This window comes from Ctenocephalides felis, unplaced genomic scaffold (genome assembly GCF_003426905.1).
Source record: "Ctenocephalides felis isolate EL2017-DRISC unplaced genomic scaffold, ASM342690v1 CF-g0.4_SCAFFOLD_01604, whole genome shotgun sequence".
In the NCBI taxonomy this organism is placed as follows: Eukaryota; Metazoa; Arthropoda; class Insecta; order Siphonaptera; family Pulicidae; genus Ctenocephalides; species Ctenocephalides felis.
In genome coordinates this window covers 40,186,520-40,207,982 of record NW_020537758.1, presented here as the reverse complement: position 1 = coordinate 40,207,982, position 21,463 = coordinate 40,186,520, and the positions used below count along the sequence as shown (strand labels likewise).

Here is a 21,463-nt window from a genome sequence, read left to right as displayed (position 1 = left end):
TTTCGAGAAGAGTTTGCTTTCTTTACAAAGGTACAAAGTTGATGAAATTGGAAAGTTGATTAGAAAACTACAAACACGAAATTTGGGTCAGAATTTTGAAAATGTTTAAAAAAGAAACATTTTCTGAAAGTATAAATACGTCTAAGTTGTTTTGTTACCCCTAAAACGTTTACGTTGATGCATTTTATAATATTTATTTATATATGCATATATAGTCTATTCACAAAAACAAGTAAATACGTTTAAAAATCGCATTAAAATATACCATTTATCATGGTCATAATATTCTATATCTTATAATAACTGGATAAATAAATAATAACAAATTTTGTGCAATATATTTGCAACATGATATCCTATTAAATTTCTTAACATTTTTTGGAAAATTTAAAATCAATGTTTGTGCAACTCATTTATTATGTGCAAAAACTATTACTTTTAATTGAAATCGCCTATCTAAAGAAACTTGCTATATTAAATTAATTAAAATGAATTATCACAAAGGATAAAAGGTTATAATTTATAACCATATCTCAGCCAACATGAAAACATTCTTATATTATTGGTCTTGTTATTCATCCAAGCTTCAAAATACGCCTATATTTATAAATTTAACACTTAATATTATATTTATATTATAGTCCATGATTAAGGCTATATACTAAAAACTATACATACAATTCACAATATCTTTTATATTACATATTTGTGATAGGTTTGATAATATATTAACTATACAATGAATACGAGTTTTATTAGTAAATTCAAATGTTATTCAATAATTTTACATTTAAATCTCGAGAACAAATAATATTTATTGTTATGGAAATGAATAAATAATCGGATGAAAATAGAATACAAATTGCTATTTATAGCTTATAAAGTTCTGATATCAAAAAAAACGGTGATAAAATTTGTTAAAGATCAAACTTTTAAAGATTCAATATGCTTGAATAAATCTGAAGTATTTTTCCTTGAGAATTTCATGCAACGATTTACAAAAACAATCTATTTGTATTTGATTGACCCTGCTCATAGCATAGTTAAATACTAAAACATAGCTATTATTTAAAAACTAAGCTCTAACCTCTCTCGTATTTATTCTTGACCAAAGCCTTCTGTTTCTTCAATAGCATAATTTAGTTTTTCGACCATCTGGTCATAACTTTTGTAGGGGGGTAGATCTAATCTATTGAAACAGGTGTGAGACCTCGGTAACCAGGTGTCTTTGCCCACTTTTTCTATACAAAATCGTTGCGGTCCGTTGGAACCCATTAATTCGGCAAAACCTCCTACTGGAACACGACAGGTTCCAGTAACAAATTGGAGCAAACGTGCCCGTTTTTCGTTATCTGTTTGACGTACGAACTAAAAACAAACAATAAGCTATTAATATTATTACATTCTAATTCAGTGTGTTTCAGTTTTATCATCAACAATAAGCTATATTAAATAATAAATCTATTTAGTCTTTATAATACACCTACCTGCCAAAACCATACAATTTGTTTACTGTTTCTTGTATAATGACGGTAAATAGTATTTCTTTGCCAATCGTCAACATCTATTTCCTGCATTCCACAGAGCATCAGTTCAAGTTCACGCTCATCAAAGTATTTGAGCCATTCTAATGGTACCACTTCACTAAATCCATCCAGGAAAGCCTTGGTTTGATCTTCTATACCTAGAAAATAGAGAATAAAAAACATAAGATATACTGAAAATTCTTTCACTTAAATCAATAAAAATAAGTATAACTTACTTTACAATTTAATATGTATAATGCAATTAATTATTTAATGTGTAATTACCTCTGGTCATTCTCCATTCAGTCATAAGCCTTATATATTCTTCTTTATTTTCTTCAGTAACTCTAATTTTATCACCACTATCTTTCAGTTCATGATGTATAACTTGTCCCAAGACTTCAAAATCTACCCCGAAGAATAACTCTAATGCGCATTCGTCAATATTATTATCTTTTATCCAGATGAGAGAATTGTAAAATTCTGGATCAATAGATTCTATATCTTTCATGGTCAATTTTTTATTAAGCATTCGTTTATAAAAAGGCATTGTGAATCCCGAATAGATAAATCTTCCATGATATAGGGCCATCGCGATAAATCGACCGATAAATTTGAAATATAATAAATGGTCCGGGTTTACGTAACTTGCCGGGTTGATTTGTAAACTATAATTATTTTTATTCGCATATTCGAACAAACAGTACATAGGATTCAGTACTTCATGGGAAAGTAAGAAAAACCATTCTCTAGATACGCCACCATAGTCTAAACCTTCTTCACCGCGGAATATTATATACAATCGCCGACGAAGTTCATATGCAGGCAGCCGCATTATTTGGTGATAAGAATCTTCGAAAAGAGTTTGTCGAGTTAAAGTTATTTTTATATGAGATGGCAAAGCATTACTTTGACATAAAAATCGAAACTGGGATAATTTCCAGCGGAATGAACGCTCATACGCCCGTGGAACACCGTAAACACCTTTCGGTCCTTTTGGAGCACCTGAAATAAAACGAAAAGTTTGACTAATTAAAGCTTCAACAAATTATATCTTATACTATTATATATAAAACTTTTCTTTCGGAAAGTTAAAAATTGAATTATAAATTTGTAAATCTATAGCAAAATCCTACATAGCTTTAATTAAAACTGTTGTCAAACATATTTTCACAAACTGAAAACATTAACAACAAAAAAAAAACAGATTGCAAAATCATATAAGAAAATTAAAAAAAATAGTAATACAGCAATTGATAGAAAACTTTATATGCAAACCGATATAATTAAAAAAAAGTGAACAGCGAATTTCAATTATAAAATAGTTTCCTCAAAAATATATAGTTTTAACTACCTGGCCTTGGATCCTGGAATGTAGTAGTCCTAGTGTTGTGATCAACAAAGTATTGAACGCCATCTTCTGTATGTCTAATCTCCCATCCAGGAGGCAATGGAGGGTCATCTGGAGCACTCGATTCTTGACCTATTCACAATGAATATCATTTAATTAAAATTTATGATAATTATAAAAGAACCATATTCACATAATTATCTTCATTCTTTAATTGAATTTTAGATTGAAGTTTTTGTCAATTCACTATTTTATTCAGAAAAATGCAGTTTATATCGGATGTGTATACATTGGAAGAAGTTTTCAAGCTATTAATTATAATACTCAAAAAAATAAATACTAGCCTTGTGTTCTAGGATCTTCCCATTGCGTAGTTCTGTTTTTATGATTAACAAAATATACACGTCCTTCTGGCTGGACACGTTTCTCCCATCCTGCAGGCAGAGGCCCTAGAGTATCAGAATCGTCTGGCACAGTTCCAGCCATTGCCATTGCTGCTGTGGTAGGCATTGAAACAGAAGGCGCGGTTATTAAGGGAGGTGAGCCAGATGATCCAGCAGCAGCGCCAGATACACCGGGAGCGCCGGATGCCTATAATAAAAATATACTTTTAAAATAGAGAAACTAACTACATTGTAAATATAGACCAAACAAATTCACACAAGCCTATCACTTGGTACATAAATATTTTTTCTTTTTTAAGTAGCATCACTTTTCTATAGATCTTCATCTTTTATGAACAAGATTGTGTTCTTACCTGCGCTTGTGCAGGATAGAGAAACCTTTGATTCGCCTGTTGTGCCACATGTGCGCGTTCTCCTTGCCATTGTTGATAATGTTGTAATCGTTCCGGACTAGGCCTTTGCCATGTGGTGGATCGTGTATTGTGATCAACATAGTATACTCTCCCTCGGGGGTCTCGGCGGATCTCCCATCCAGCAGGAAGAGGCTGAGGGCGCTCCCAACTCGTTGAACGAGTGTTGTGATCAACATAATATCTAGAAATTATTTTTGTTTGAAGTAAAATATCATTTTTAGAGGCAACACCAAATTTCCAAAATGGCATAATTTAAAACTATATGCAAACAAAATTTTTACAAACCTTCTTCCATAAACATCATATCTCATTTCCCATCCTGAAGGCATTGTTTCTTCAACACCATTGCTAGCTGAAGTAGGATTCACACCTGGGGTTCCATTGGCGGTTCCTGCAGCAGTGCTGGTACTGACGGCATTTAATGCTCCATTTCCATTTGTCACAGGCGGCTCTGAGGCTCCATTTGTTAAGGGTGTTACATTAGGACCAACAAGTGGAGGATGACCCAAAGGAGGACCTGGAACTTGCTGCAAATGCACGGAAGAACGAGAAGATGTTGTCGGCATGGGCATAGGCATAGGCATCGCAACCGGCTGTAACAAAAATTATATTATATTTTGCCTCACAATGTTCACACACTTAATTTATACTTTTAGATCCAAAAATAATGGCTAATGATCATATGTCTGTTTTTTATTTGATTTATGAAATCAAAATTTCAAACAATAAGATTTTATACATATGTTTTAACATCAAAATTAGCTATTTTAGACATTAAACTAAATAAATACCTGTGCTTGAAGCATGCCCGAAATGCTACCTCTATGAGATAAAGCTTGAGACAATTGGTTATGCGAAGGAACTGCAATTGGATTCTCTGAACCTCTTAATCGCATTCTTGCATGGACGCCTTCATTCAAAACACTCCTATTTGATGTTGAATCTCTGTACAAGAGTATATTAAAAAAAATCATTAAAAAAAGCTAAATAAAATATCAATTATTAGTTCATGCCAGCATATCTGTTTTAATTTGGAGCATACTGTGAATAAAAAAATCAAAATCAAAATCAAATGTTATGGAACTCTAGTTTTTATAAATAATTTTACCTGTTTGAATTTGTGACTGTAGCATTACGTATAGATTCAGGTACCACTATTGTGCTCAAGTCAACTCTTAGTCCATCAAATAATGTAACCAACTCTCCAACTTTGTTATGAGGGCTTATACTTTTAGAATCGGATAATAAATCTGTAAAAATAAATATTTTTTTATAATGAAAGAATAAAAATTTATGTTTAACAAACTTATATGTAATAAAAACATTAAAATAAATTGCACACTACATGATGTACCTTAAAATCGCATAGTACACTTTATTATACATTGTGAAATAGCGAGGTCAAGAATTTGAGTTAAATATGTACTATATATAAAAATGTAGTCTAAAAAAATATTTCGTTTAATCTCATTGATGGAAATTAATGTAGAAAAAGGAAGGCTGCTTTAAAACTCGAAAAATAGTAATTAAGATTCAATTTTACTCAAAATTTCACATTAGCTGGTAATGGTATTTCATGAGGAAAATTAAACCATATCAGGGTTAGAAAACAAAACTAAATGAGTTTTGTAGACTTCATCAAAATTCATAATTTGTTATAGTGAAATTATTTAAATGTAATCATATCATATAAATGTTAATGTGTAATGCACTGTGTTATCTCTCTTATCAATGGTGTGAGCATTTAAAAATCGATGTACTTGAGTTCGAAAAAGTCGCTATCTTTCGAAAACAATAAATCTATCTGGCTCATAATGGTGTTAATAATTCATTCATGAATCTGTTTGCTTTTATTTTATTGAATCGAATTCAGAATTTGCGCCAAACATCGCACACTGTTTGAAAGTTCAGTTTCATAGATTAGAAAATGCGATTTATTTGGTAAAACACCAACCTATAATTTAGAGATTACAAAATTGTAATCAATTAAAATTATGATACTGGATTGGATAATTTTTGAAGTGTCTACAATAGCAGTTACTAATTATTTCTTCCAAATATCTTTCCTAGGTCGTTCCTAAGAAAAAATCATGTTAATTTACTATTCCTTACCCAAAGTAACTTCCAAATTGTCACATCTTCCATGATAATGGGTCAAAATCTGATACAAGTTGAGCCGTTTTTCTCCGATGACCGCGTCTTTCCGGAAGCTGTTGTGATCCAGTAGACGGAAGTGCAGATAAGAAGTGGGCGTGACCAAAACAGTGAATTCTTCGTTCCATTTCGGCTGATAAGTGTTCTTAACAACTTCTGTTTTGCGGGAATGCTTGTGATCGTCAACTGTAACCTCCACGTACGGGTTTGGTTTTAAAAAACTACCCGTACGGATATGAGCACATTCGACTGGAATAATAAAATTCGGAAAAATTATAATAATTTGAAGTAAATTTTATTTTAACAGTGTTTCAAAAATATTATGAAATATTTCATGGAGTACACGATCTAATGTTTTCCTAAGAAGCATCGCAATGTAAATAATTTTTTAAAGAACCTCGTATAAAAGCCAAAAGATGTACAATGGTATTAATAGCATTAAAGCTATTTCTGTTATCTTAGAATATAATTGTATATGTTAGTCGTCAAATCTATTCTATTATTTTATTATTGCTAATCAAATGCATAGAAAAAATTTGAATTATTTTAGCATGTTATTATATTATCTATCATTTATCAATTCAATAACTGAACAAACAAACAAGATCTTGTTTATAAATGTATCTACAATATTTAAAAATTGACAATTTTCGAATGCAAAAATCTTTGTCTTAATAAAAGCATAGAAGAAATATAGGATTTTGTTATTGTTATATAGAGAACTAGCAAACCGGGCGAACTCCGTTTCACCACCAGATGGATTCATTTTTATGTAACATTTCGTTTGGTGATTAAAAGATGAAAAAAAAATGCCTGCTGTTGAAATTGAATAAAAATTTGCACAATACACGTGATTTGATTGATGGTTTCCAATTGAAATGTTAGGAAACGAATAACTTATTTTTTTGCACAATTTCACAGTGAACACAATGCCGGTTTGAAAACAATGGGTAGCAGTCAAACAAAAAATATTTTGTAGTACATGCTAAGTATCAGAGATGACGCTGTATGTGAAAAAAGAAAAGGTGTTTTCCGCTTTTCTGTTGAAATCTTTCTTCAACTTTCTTTGCTATAAACCTCACGGAGTCCGAGACCTTTCCAACGAATGCAAAATCGTCGAAATCGGTTCGTGCGTTCTGGAGTTATTTCGTCAGGAAGGAAAACCCGACTTATTTTTATATAATAGATATCCAAAATATGCTGTTGAAATAGCCGGGGATTGGGACCAGTTTTTCAATAATTCAATTCGTTTTAATGTGTGAAATGAACGTCGAGTGTAACGGTTTTGCTCGAGGATTAATAATAAAGGCAACAAATATATTTTTCAAAAAAAAAATTATAGTTTAACAAGCTAAACAAAGTATAAAATATTTTGTCAATCAATGTTTAAGTTAACAATCCTGTATGAAATTCGTAACAAATGTAATCTTTTTTGTTAAATTATTAACAGCAATCAAAACTTAAAGAGCCCTATAAGCTAATGTGACGACTTATTATTATATATGACAACCCATTTTAAAAAGACAATAGGGTTGTCCTATCTCTTATTAATGGCATTAAATCTATTTCTGTTATTTTAGAATATAATCGTGAATGATAGTCGTCACATCTATTCTATTATTTTATTATTGCTAATAAAAATCGTATGTATGGCATGCAATGCATAGAAAAACATATTTAAATTATTTTAGCTTGTTATTATATTATCTATCATTAATCAATCCAATAACAAACAAACAAGATATTGTTTATAAATCTATCAACAATATTGCAAAATAACAAACATATTTATGAATTGACGCAGAATCTCACGTGAGTCACATTTTTATGAGTCAATAATATTTTCTATTATTTACCAAATGGTTAATATGTATAATCTGATGAAATAACGTAGTATAAGGTCTTATATACCATGCTTGTTATCTTGGGCATCTATAACACTATAAGTGCTATACATTAATAATAGAGTACCCAAGCCCAAAGGGCTTTGAGTTATGTCTGATTGGAAATCATTGGTACCAGAAGTTTGATGTGATGGACATCTGATTATAGAGATCAAATCGTTTCGATAAATTAGTTTTATTAATAACATAAGATTTTGTTTAACTATTTATTAATGCTCTATGTCCCATTGCCCTTATTGTATTAATTAGACAAAGAAGAATTATACTTACTGGTAATGCATAGTTGATGAAATCCAGTCGTGATGGTAACAACGTTATTATCAGACATTATATCAGTACTGGCCAGGTCTCAATATGCAGGGTCATAGTTCATGGTGGCGGACGTCGAGGGGCTGAAGATGATATATCGTTGAAAATGAATTGTTGTTTTGAGTGCCTATTTAGAATAGAGATATATATTTATTTTAATATTGAATAAATATATAAGTACAAAATTAAATTAATATGCAAAAAATTTAATTTGGATTTTGTTAATGAAATGATTATTAAAATTAGATTGATTATTTAAATTAGAGAATTGGATTGATCACTGAACAAACCTCAAAAACGAAATGCAAGTTAGATCAACAATTACAAATCGTTTTCCTAGTAATTGTGATTCACATTCAATATGTTTGAATATTGCGTTTATTATTGTTTCCATTCAACAACTCATTGTTATCTGCATTATAATATTTGCATTCGTAATTATTGAAATTTGTATGGCATTGTGCCTTCTTAAGACAAATTGCTATAACTTTCCGTTTTAAAAACAAGTATTAGAAGAACAAATAAATTAAAATTTAGATAAAAATAGCACAAAACTTTAAAACGACAACAATAGTGATTATAAAGAAAACTTTTGAAAATAGAAAATGTTTGAAAGCAAAATAATAATAACAGATAAATAATTGCGGATTTTGTGATAAAAAATTAGGTAAGAATAATATAACTATTTGAATGGCTTCAACGACTTATCGCAACAATTATGAAACTAACTTGTTCTGAATAAGGAATTATAAAAAAAAATATTTTTTTAAACGGTATATTTGAAAAATATGTGTATAATTATAAAAATTTATATAATAAAATTGTGATAGAACTTTTTTTAAATATCAATATATTAATTGAAGCAAATATTAATAGTCCAGTCATTTAAGCTTAAATTAGGTAAGAATCTCGGAATTCGAGATACCCAGCTGTAAGCCTGTAAATACTTGTATATTGGACACCCTACCATATGTAGGTTTTGAGACAACTTTAGGGTGTCAATATATTTACAAGTATTTACAGACTTACAGCTGGGTATCTCAAATTCCGAGGTGAACTTATACTATAATGACTGGACTATAAGAGCAAAATTTAGCAATTAAATGAATAATTGTTAATTAAATTAAGTGTTAATGTAACTACAAAATGCATGCGCGATAATATAAATTAAATCAACTACAAGTATTGTATATATATATATATATATATATATATATATATATATTATGAAAATAAGTATAAATTTCTAATAAAAGTATGTCATGGCTTTGACTGCTTCATTAGCCATTGTGTTAAATGCTATGAAAATTACTGAGGTATAGATTGTGCATGATGGTGTAAAACTAAAATTTCCTAATTTATTAAAAGTAGTAATAGCTTATTTGGAAAAGAATTATGTGCCTTTTCCACATGAGATTTTCATTTGTTCACCCAACCTCGAATCTTGTATATGTATAATAATTACATGCTTTGATAAAGTCTAATTATGCAACAGTAACAGTTTTTAGTTGATGATTTTTTTTATTATTATTTGAACAGCAATCAGAACCTAATAGTTCTATAAGCTGTTGTGCTGATTTTGACTTAATACTAGTCTGTTTGACAGATAGCAACCAAATCAGTTATCACATCTCTATATGATATATTATTATTACAATTTCTGTAATAGGGCGAGTATTTTTAATGATGCAGCAATGCCGGGTGAGGGCTATTTTCATTTGGAAACATATTGCTATCTATATTTCCAAGTGAAAATCGTTGTCACTGCTCGAAGGCTGCTCGAAGAGGGTATCGAACCCGGGACCTCTGAAACAAGTCCCGTCGCTCTCAACCGTTACTTACGGGCGAGCCCTGGTGAGCTTTTAAATGCGAAATGTAAAAATGGTACAAAAACCAAAAACCAGAAGAAAAAATTATTAACCGGCATAAGAGAAAGGTCAGGTCCAATGAGACCAGTTTTTCAAAGTCATGTCAATTTCATTGTGGAAGATGTACCATCGAGTTTTTAAGCCATCGGTTTTGCTTATCATAGGATTTGCGGATCGGGAGAGTAAAATTATATTCTAAGACTTTAGAAGCAAATAAAAAAAGACAATAAAATAGAAAGCTTGAAATAACAACTTCTGTGCTTTTATTACTATAAAACAATCCTGCTATCACAAGTACGACTCTCAAACTGCATCATAAAGAAAACTACTTTCTAAAATGAACCGATACACAAGCCAGATATATTTTAATAATTCATACTGTATGAACAAATAACATCAAAACCCATCAGTAATTTTAAATTTTTAAACATACCAAATTCATGAGATACAGATAACATTATAATATTTCTGCAAGATTAAGAAACTGAGATCAGCCGAGCAGAGAAAGTGGTACAGTTTTGAAGTTTCTGAAAAATCATGAGTGCGTGTACTTCGTGTGTTATTGTATAGAATATAATTCTTCAAGCATAAAATAACAAACAATTTATGTCACTTTCCACACTTATATTGTTTAATTGCATAGTTGTTGCAATAAGAGATATTTAAAATACATATAATGTATCTTATACTACGATTGCTAGCAATATTACTCGAAGTGAGAAATCATCTACAGAATAGCGTTCTAAACTTCGTATCTAGAACAGTTGATAGATATTTTCGAATGCGAAAATCTTTGTCTTAATAAAAGCTTAGAAAAAATATAGGATTTTGTTATTGTTATTTAGATATAGTATAGGACCAGTTTTTCATTATATCAATTCGGAAATTTTATTGTGGAAAATGTACGTACGACTAGTTTTAAACGGTTTAGCTCGAGGATTAATAGTAAAGTCAACAAATATGATTTTCAAAAAAACTATAGTTTGACTAAATAAAGTATAAAATATTTTTCAATCATATTAAGTTAACAATTCTGTATGAAATTCGTAATAAATGTAATTTTTTTGTTAATTGTTAACAGCAATCAAAACTTAAAAAGCCCTATTAGCTAATATGACGACTTCTTGATAACGTGGCTTTATATATGATAACAACAAGACAACAAGGTTGTCCTATCTCTATTTCATATATTTATTATTTTGTTAAATTCTAATGCATATGACTTTTTATTAATGCTGCAATGTGGGTTATTTTAATTGCAAAACATATTTTCATCTATATTTTCAAGCAAAAACGTTGTTAGATCAAGGTGTTCAATATGGGAATCTAATTAAAACTTTCTGAATTTACAGAATTAATCGCAAAAATAGACGTGAATATAAAATGTGAATTATATAAAATTCAATCGATAATATAGATCATGATTCTTATATCTTCAATCATAATTACATATTAATCATAATCTTGTCTCTCATATATTTGTCTCTACTCATAACACAATTGAAAATCAATTTGAAAGTTATATAATATCAACAGTAGAGCAAACCACAGCACATTGTGACCATCAGTTCTCTTGTTCTTAGAATTTTGCAATCAGAAAAATTAAATATATATAACATATATTAGGTTCAAATATCTCCCTTCCGCCTTTTTGTATTATATTGTATATAAACCAATAGCAAAAGGCGGAAGAGAGATATTTGACAACCTAATATTAACTGCATATATTATATATTGTTCATAAATATAATATCAATATAAAGTACAATTAATAAAATTTAAAATGAGTTCGAAATTATTACTCAATTTGCAATAGATCTAATAAATACATCAACGGCAAGGATTGAACAAACATTTTTTTTAGATTTACACCCGAACATGATAGCATTCTTTTACATATTCCCTAAGCAACGTTTATTAAATATTCAACGATCGGATACTATTTATTTTACATGTATTGATCATATAATGATATCCAATGGCTCATTGAACGAAAGCGTTTGTCAACTTGAAAACGAAATATCAATTTTAGTAAGAAGGTCAATGATGCATAATATCTAACTTTATATTATCACAAGTTGAGATTATAACGTATAATTCAAAATTATAATTAAAAAATTCAAACAAATTCAAAATTCTATTCCGTTCAAATTAAAATTTTTCGTAAAGCATTTTTTGCCTTTGCTAGTGCACCTAGTCACATATATTATTTTCATTTTATATCCCACTCCAATCAACGTTTCGCATGGATAATTTATCATATTTATATCAAACAGATGATATTTTACATACATAAAACTTCCATTTAATAAATATTTTGACTTTATTTTTTCACAGTAAATTACCAAAATAAAATGTTGCAATTGTAAACAGATCTGTAATTTCAAGTGAAAATGATGGATATCCCTATTGCATGATATCAAAAGCAGAACGCTGGTATTGTGCCCTATATATCTCAAAAGGGATTCCTTCATATCTCAAATGAAGCTGTTTAAAATACCTTTATGCAAAATAACTAATTTTTTAACTTCCCGTAGGGTAAGGTATAGTAATAGCTTAATATATCTTTACGTTTCAAAGGTTCCTAAATATTTCGGCATACCTTAGAATAAAATGATGTGTGTGTATGTACGGATATGAATTTTCTTCGGCGATTTCGGGAACACCGATCAACCGACTTGAATAATTCAAAAAACATTCAATTCGTATTGATAAGGAGACGTGCTGATTAGTTTTTGGCGCAGGCAGGCCTAACCGTTCGGAAGATACGGGACAAGAAGTGCCAAAAACGGTAACTCAGTTTTTAAGAGAATAGAGCGTCCGATTTTAATAATTCAAAAAAACATTTTACTTGTATTGACAAGATGAAGAACTGATTAAATTTTTGGGAAGGCAGGTCCAGCGGGTATGGACTCTCAAAAAAGAAAATAAGTTAAAAAATGTAATTTGGCGGTCAAAAATGTTTATTGGATATATGTACATCAAATTATCAGGTATTTTATAGAGATTTTAATAATGTGTACACATTTTGTGTAATTTTTTTTGGATTCCGTACCAAGATTTTTAATTACGGTACGGGAAGTTCCAGCAATTTGCCTCAAGACACGATGCCATGCACCCCACTAGTATTTTGAACAGCGATCAGATCTCAAGAGTTCTAAAAGCCGTTGTGTTGATTTGACTTAATATTAGTCGACTCTACAGATTGCAACCCAAACAGTTGTCCCATATCTGTGTGGAATTATTATTACAATATCTGTAATAGGACGATTATTGGTTAATGCAGGCAAGGGCTATTTTCACCAGGAAATATTTATACCTATATTTCCAAGTAAAAACCGTTGTCACTACTACTTGAGAACAAACCCAGAACAGTTTCAATTTTGGGGAAATCAGAAGTTAACAGATAAGTAATGAAAAATATTATTCTAACAATCTCAAACAAATAGATCAAAAGGCAGTATTCAAAGCTGTATACGAAAAGTTCAGGAAAAAGAGCACAGGTGGATCCTGAATAACTAGTATCTAGTTACTACTAGATGGAAAAAAAGGTAAAGGTTCGATTGATCCAATATCGACAACATAAAATTCAGGTGAGGTGATCAGCAAGGCTAATGCAGTCACCGATATGGAGGCTGACTAGCTAACGAAGCAATGGAAAACACTTGAAATTTTTCATTGGGAGAAAGATGAATGTTTGGATTATTATGGAAAACTAAAGTTCAACAACACGATCCTTGATTGAGAAAGCTAAGACCATGTCTTGACAAAGAAAAATGAAAATGCTCCACGTAATTAATTTATAACAAATAATTGTGGCAAGTTTCTAAAAACTATACAAAAATGCAGTAAAATGGTTAAATTTATTTATATTAGTGCAATATATTAGTACATTACACCAGATTGAGCTGGTTGTTTTGATTATTTTACTGGAGTATAATGTGATAAATAATCAAATTACAAAATGCGGTTGTGTAACTGCCAAGATATTTGGGGAGGCATGATACATCAACAATTCTAAGAATTTAAGAAGTATTTATTTCGAAAGTATTTTCTGCTGAAGTATATTATATTCCGAATGAAAAATAAACAAATAAATAACAAGAGTACATTTAAATAACTTTTAATAAATTATTATTGGCTTTAATAATATTGATAGTTTTTAAACGGTATATCAAAGTGTATTACAGAAAAGGAAATAATTTGATAATTTGATAATAAAATACTAGTAATTTACTTTTAGTATGAGAAATTACTTCAAAAAAGATAATAATGTGAATAGTGTTTTAAGATAAAACTGTCACTATCAAATGCGACAAATTGTATTAAAAAACAATTCAAATTTAGAATATATTAAGATATCTCGCATTTATACGAAAACACTGATAATCTATAACTTTGCGATTATAAATAATTATGAATCAATAATTGCCAAATAATGTACCTAAAAGCAATCATATACAAGTAATCACTATAACGTCAAATAATTAAAAAAAAATTATATTGATATTCATATGGAAGACAAAATAAATTTGCTTTACAGAATAATGATATCATATAAAAAAATTTAAATTTTGTTTCTTGCATAGAATATATTTTATTAATTATCATACTCTATCGATAAAATTAATATTTTTATCAAACCAAAAATATGTGAATTAGAATAAGAAAGCATTTGTAGAAAATTGTTGTAAATTAAATTTCATTATTCGTTTTAATTAACATTTTGGCTATCATTGTGAGAATAGATTATACTCATACAGCAGGACAAATGTGTTATTATAATTTACAATGAAAGCAGAAAAATGAAAGAAATATTAATTTTAATAAAATTGCAATTGTAAAACACTTACGTCAAAAATGTAACACACATATTTATCGAATGTCAATCATTTTGAGCTGCATGAAGTTTAATACACAATAACACATTATTCTATAGGCTTACATTATTAAAGAAGTTACGATTTTTTTTCACTTTTATTTTTATAGGGAAAAACTCAACAAAAAACAATAAATTTAATCTTTCTGACTTATAATTCACTATTATCACGAAGACGTCATGGCCACTGCCATGAAGTTGCATGAATTTTGCAAGGGCACATGATTAAATAAGAAGAGCCAACATTGAAGTATGCCTGGAATAATTTAAATATAAGACATTTGAAACTTTTGTGAAAACGTTTATAAATAAATAAGTTCTCTTAAAATCAAAGAACATTAGGAAATAGTCACATTAGTGCTAAATATATCATGTTCGTATTTGTTCAATTTCAACTGAGGTTTTTGAAATACTCGTGCACTCTAATGAATTCGTGTTTTGATTAAATTTCTAATTGGGTTTGATTAATTTATGCACCATATTGTGGAATTTGGTGTTAAGAATACATAATTAGTTATTAATTTTGTTAGTTAGCCTGAATTTAATTTGAATTTCGCGCTTTCGACGTCAGGTCACTTTGCTCATGGTGACAGCACTGACATTTGTCAGTGACAGACAGTTGAAGTGTAATGGAGGTTTTTGTAAAATAGGCGTGCACGCTAATTAATTCGTGTTTTTGATTAAATTCCCAAATAGATTTAATTAATTTATGCATCACATTGTTCTAATAGTTATGCTCATCAATTGGATATGTTTTTAGAACAGATATGTGCGGAAGTCCTATGATAATTCTCTCTTTAATTCTAATCAATTTTATAATTAAATGCTTTATTCACAGATTCCAATGTATCCTTTATATATAATCATATATGCAATTGTCAAATATATATATATATATATATATATATATATATATATATATATATATATATATGGAAAAATATGAACAAACAACACTCTCTTTTGCACTAATTTATTAAATAATTTTACAAACGTTTCGAGATTAGGTTTGTCTCATTATCAGTGTGTTAATTTAAAATCTAAAATATGGAAACCTAAATTAGCATTATGTGTTATCTGTTACAAGTTGTTCAATATACATATTATGAAATGACAATGTATGTATATGACAATAGTATATTGAACGACTTGTAACAATTTTATAGTTAAACAATTTATTTACAGCGTCAATGTATCCTTTATTTATATATATGCCATTATAAAATGTACCATTTATATATGTGCTTTTGTAGGTTATACTTTATCACTTCCAACTCATATCTGTTATTATCGATTTCTAAATTCACAAAAGTCTCTAACATAAGTCGTGTGTTGTGTATTGTGTAAAGACTTTACTTGGACAATTGCAATATGTCATGTAAAAGACAAAGTTATGTAGTGGTTTTAAAGTAGTGAGTTTGTATCGAGTACTTGAGATTTCTGGCAGTTGCTCCAGAGGTCGTTCGAGTAATGACTATGTGCCCTGGGAGCTGCTGTAGAGGATATCTAACGATGTAAGTGCAAAGCATGTTTTATACAAAGCGAGTCAAAGAATATATTTCTGATATATACAGGCATTTATCGTATTACATCTTATGCACTTATAGTATTTTAAATATTCAATATTATATATATATTAATATATATATATATATATATAAATAAATATAAATATATATAAATATATATATATATATATATATATGTATTAGTTGTTGATTTTGATTCTTTGGGGCGATACATCAAAGAATAAAAGCAAAGATTTATAAATTAATCTTTAATTCCAAAGGTTTCAACATTCAATTTAATGTCACATAAGCCTCGGAACTTGCAAAGTACAGAAGTCGTGGCAGAAATTACCTAACGTTACTCACATTTTTGTTCAAATAAAATTATCATTTGTCTTTTTACATCATACAAAAAATGGTAAATGTTAGTGCTAATTTCTAGTGTTGTGTACACTCTCTAGATGTAACCTACCAACGTTAATATCCACTGATGATGATATTAAATTGAATGTCGAAACGTTTGGAATTAAAGATTAATTTATAAATCTTTGCTTTTTATTCTTTGATGTATCGCCCCACAAGAACTTACTCATATATATATATATATATATATATATATATATATAAATATATATATATATATATATCCATTAAGTTTTTCTTAATTTTGAATTTGAAGCAGTCAAATAATTTTGAAAATCAAAACACAATATTGTTTATCATCTTAAGTGAACTAACGACGAAATAAATAAATAGATACTACTTAAAACTTATTTTCTTAATGACGTTTACAATTACTGACTACATGTATTACATGCTACTTTTTATGCTTGTAATAATAATTTTTCTCAATAATAATATATTTTATGCTCGTTTTTCATATTGAATGAAATTAATTGAAAGGTGCATTGAGAACTTGTCCCTTTGTTATCCGATATCATTTATAAAGCGGTCTGTATATACTTTACTGGAATATTTTATGGCTCGTGCATTATTATTGTAGTTATATACATATATCTGCTGAAAATATTGTTTATATTATAATATTTGAGTCATCATAGTTTTTTTAAACATGTATACTTTATTAATCTTTAATACATAAATACATTTTTTTTTTGTTTATTCAACTACAACTATTATGCCAATAAAAGATTTTAAATTAATATGGCAGACATATGTGTAAAAAACTATGTTTTTATTTAATTTATTGTGGGGAAAACATTTTGATTCAGTTTTTTTTCATTTGTTTATATGTGCCTTTTATACATGTTCTAAATCAATAAAATTGTACATCTCATATGTATCAAAGACATTGAAAGTATTTATATTATTACAATTCCATGAATAGTCAATCTGAAATTCTTTTGTTCTATAATAAAATAATTAAATATTTGTTACCAAATTATTAGTTAACCAATACAGCTTTTTGTATGCATACTACTTTTTTGTTGATGGGGCCCTAGCACCCCTCCTTAGGTAACTCCTAAATTGATGGTATTTTGTTACAAATTACAAATTTACTTTGTTACAAAAATCTCTTTCTTATAACACTTTTTTGTTCATTATTCTACCGAAACGGTAATTTTTTAAATTACATTTCTAGGATCAAGAATCATGTGTTTTCCCTGTAGCGATATTGACTGCATGTACATTCTTATTTATGATTGTTGGTTTTGATCAATATTTCAAATACTCAATACGACTTACCAAATTGTAAAATAAATGCAGCTTTTAAAAGTCTTTCACTGTGATTTTATTTTAAATTTATTCAATTATATTGCTGCATAGCTAAATGATAGATTTTTATTCTTTTATTACTAAAAACAATTTTGATCAAGACATGCAATCAAAGTTTCAAAGAGTTGACTTGAATGATTAGACAAAAATAATTTTGTTTACAAGTTTTTATTCGATTCAAGTTGTAAAAATTATTTAACTCGATTTCTAAAGGATAACAATGAGCTTTTAACAGTTTTGAATTTTTTAATTTTCAAGTTCTTGAACATTTTTAATAATTCATTTTATAAGTTTTGTTTGAATTTCTTTTATAGCTTTCTCCAAATTTGTATATTATTCAAGTCAACTACATTTGTTTCTGTCTCGATTAATTGTAAAGGTTTCACATGTTTTATCAAGTCATATAAACAATTTTGATTCGATTAATATCATTTCATTTTATCGATTAATTATATAATTCTCTCGAATAATTTTTTTTTAAGTCCAAATTTTCTGATTATAATTCTTTCGAATAATTTTTTGTCCTTTGATTAGTCCTTCTGATATTTTTTTCTAAGTTCCAAATTTTCTGAAACCTTTTCAATTAAGACAGACGAGTTATTTATGCATGCTGTATTATCCCAAAGCCAACATTCGAATGAATGAGGCTCACATTGAATATTTCACAACGAGAAAATTTTATTGGGACAAAGTTAAAAATTTTAACTAAGTCCCAGTAATTTTTTCTCGTTGTGAAACTTCAACGTGGACTTCATTTCATTCGAGTGTTGGTTTTGGGAATTGGTGTGAGGGAACACTAAAAAACATAAAAAAGTTTCAACGCTGAACAGAAAAGAGAAAAATTGATCTGGGACTTAGGGGGTTTTTTTTTAGGCTCTCCTCCCCCTCTCCCTCCTCCTCCTCCTCTTTCCCTTTTTTTCCCTTTTTTTCACATTTTTTTTTCCTTTTTTGGTGTTTTTTTTTCGCATGTTGTGGTTTTTGGGTAGATTTTTGGGTTCGGCATGCATCTTCCGCAATGTGTCCCTCTGCGTGTAACCTCTCTCATCATGAACCTCAGGTTGACCATCACTTCGTGTGTTCGTTTCAGGACCCTTTGCGCTCGCCAACAGCCAGTCACCAGCACTGCTCCATTTTTTCTGCTTCAGAGTTGGTCGTCGTTGCCTTCAGCTGGACTCGATCCGTCTCACCTTGTGCCTCCAGAGTGATTTCACCGAGTATGCGGTCACTTAAACCGCTCGGCTATTTAAGTTATTGATGATAAAGTTATTTTTATTCCTATATTGTATTAATATTGAATTTTAATAAAGAATATGTATCATACACATCTCTCTTATTCATCATCTGCCTCTACCCCTCTCTTTCCCCAGTGCTTCTCTATCTCTTCTTTTTTTTTTTTTCTTCTCTTATGTATCTCTCTTACAGTCAAGTGTTGAATTTTTCAGAAATATACTAAGTGTCAAGGTCGAAATGCGACACCTGAATTTAATATTTTGAACTAATATTTTATAATTATGAAAAACTACACATTCGATTTTTCAAGCATCTTTGGGATTTGAACCGAGAAACAATGAGCAACCGTAGTGGTCACTTAACGATCTCGGCCAATTGGTTATACAGAACTGTTTTCTATTTGTAAAATATAAAGTCTTATTTCAGAAATGAAAGATATAAGTTTCCTAAAAATGTAGTGTGCCAATGTGCGAATGGCCGAGGTTGTTAAGTCACGTTTTATGACAAAATATCGATTCGAGGTTCGCCAGTTCGAACCCCATTTAACTGAAAAAAATATTTGAAACAAATAATTTTTCAAACTGTGTAAATAAATAAGACATATAGATCAATAATTAAATTTATTGAGTGCCAGTATTACAAAAATCTACATAATATATATATATATATATATATATATATATATATATAAATGTATGTGTGTATATATATATATATATATATATACATACATAAATATATAAAAGATAAGAAACAGTAGGAGGAGAATAATTTTTAATAAATTCATATTCACGCCTGGTTAGCAGTAAACCAAACCTACTTTGGTGTAATTTAAAAATCTTATTATTTTTCCGATAAAAAAACAGTCTATCAGGAGCAGCCAAAATTGGTCCAAATCGTGACTTTCAAATGCAATTTTAAGACCCTTAATGAATGAAATTGATAATTTTAATGAATGCATTGTGTAGACTAAAGTACAATCTTTATACCAAACTAAAAAATTATAAATTTATCATCGCCTTCATAGTTAAAATCAGCTTCAAAGTTGGCAATTTTTCAAACTTCAATTTGGTAACAGGGTAGAATTTTTTTTTTCCAAAAACTGATTTCATATTCGGAATCAGCACTCGAAAACTATCAGAATCGGTCAAAACATTTTGAAAATCGCGAAAAAAAATGTTCATTTCATTAGTAAAATTTTGATTTTGCAGCCAAAGATTTCGAGTTTTTGCAGAGGTATATAGATTTATCCAAAAACGGATAACATTTTCGAATTCAGCGACTCAAAATCAATCAAAACCAATCAAAACATTTTGAAAAATCGCAAAAAAAACTCGAATTTTGAAAGAAAAACTACTTTGCAACCAAAGATTTCGATTATTTTGCGTGGTGTATGTGGTTTATGCAAAAACAGATAGCATTTTTGAAATCAGCGACCCAAAATCTTTTGGAACCAGTCAAAACATTTCGAAAATTGCGAAAACAAATCCATTTTTTTGCTAAAATTACGATGTTACAACCAAAGATTTCGTTGTTTTCCAGTGGTACACGCCCTGAAAGCTCATCAACAGGATAATTTCGTTCTTGGTGTAATGAAAAATCATCAAAAAACTTTGTCCAATAAGTTCTTGAGCATAAATTCCCTTTAGTATAGGGGTGACCCATATTTTATGGTTCCTGTTCCTGTAAGTACATAAGTACCTGTAATAAGAATAAATATTTATTCTAAGGATATACATTTCAAATAAGATTATTTGTTACTTAATACGAGACTAGTAACAATAAGTAACCTTTGAATATTTTTATTGAAAATGTAAACCACAAAAGCTGATAATTAGTGAAAAAATAATTGATATTTAAATAATTGACTTAATCAATAAAAAATAAATTAATTTATGAGTCATTAAAAATATTCCGAGCGGATTTATTACACATATTTGAAAACGAACAAACACTTTGATTCGGAGTATTTTCTAAAAGCAAATTTTCAAAAATCAATAATTTTTATAATTGAACCAGTTTCCAGGACTTTAATGGTTTATTATGTTCAAGACCAAGTACTCTATCATTATACAAAGTAAATAGTCTAATTTTAATTTTAACAAATGTCAAAAGAACTACTCATTTTCTCAAACTTTGATAAATTTTTAAAATCAAACTATTTGTCGTAAGGCCGTAAA

The 21,463-nt window shown here is 29.0% G+C and overlaps 1 protein-coding gene across 2 annotated transcripts in view; it reads right to left on the bottom strand.

The window, feature by feature from the left end:
- Positions 1-912: 912 nt before the first annotated feature.
- Positions 913-21,463, bottom strand: part of LOC113372573 (E3 ubiquitin-protein ligase Su(dx)-like) — a 23,779-nt gene continuing 3,228 nt past the window's right edge. Inside the window, exons 1-12 of one of the 2 annotated variants that reach the window (XM_026612919.1) lie at positions 14,783-14,989; positions 8,023-8,188; positions 5,807-6,097; positions 4,803-4,944; positions 4,486-4,639; positions 3,980-4,287; positions 3,635-3,875; positions 3,222-3,468; positions 2,881-3,009; positions 1,812-2,531; positions 1,488-1,684; positions 915-1,368 (exon numbers count right to left, since the gene is read on the bottom strand). In XM_026612919.1, the coding sequence (XP_026468704.1) occupies positions 1,099-1,368; positions 1,488-1,684; positions 1,812-2,531; positions 2,881-3,009; positions 3,222-3,468; positions 3,635-3,875; positions 3,980-4,287; positions 4,486-4,639; positions 4,803-4,944; positions 5,807-6,097; positions 8,023-8,080 (2,757 nt within the window). In that variant the 5' untranslated portion in view covers positions 8,081-8,188; positions 14,783-14,989 and the 3' untranslated portion in view covers positions 915-1,098. Of the gene's footprint in view, positions 1,369-1,487; positions 1,685-1,811; positions 2,532-2,880; positions 3,010-3,221; positions 3,469-3,634; positions 3,876-3,979; positions 4,288-4,485; positions 4,640-4,802; positions 4,945-5,806; positions 6,098-8,022; positions 8,189-14,782; positions 14,990-21,463 lie in introns of those variants that run through there. The other variant, XM_026612921.1, reaches the window with a different exon arrangement.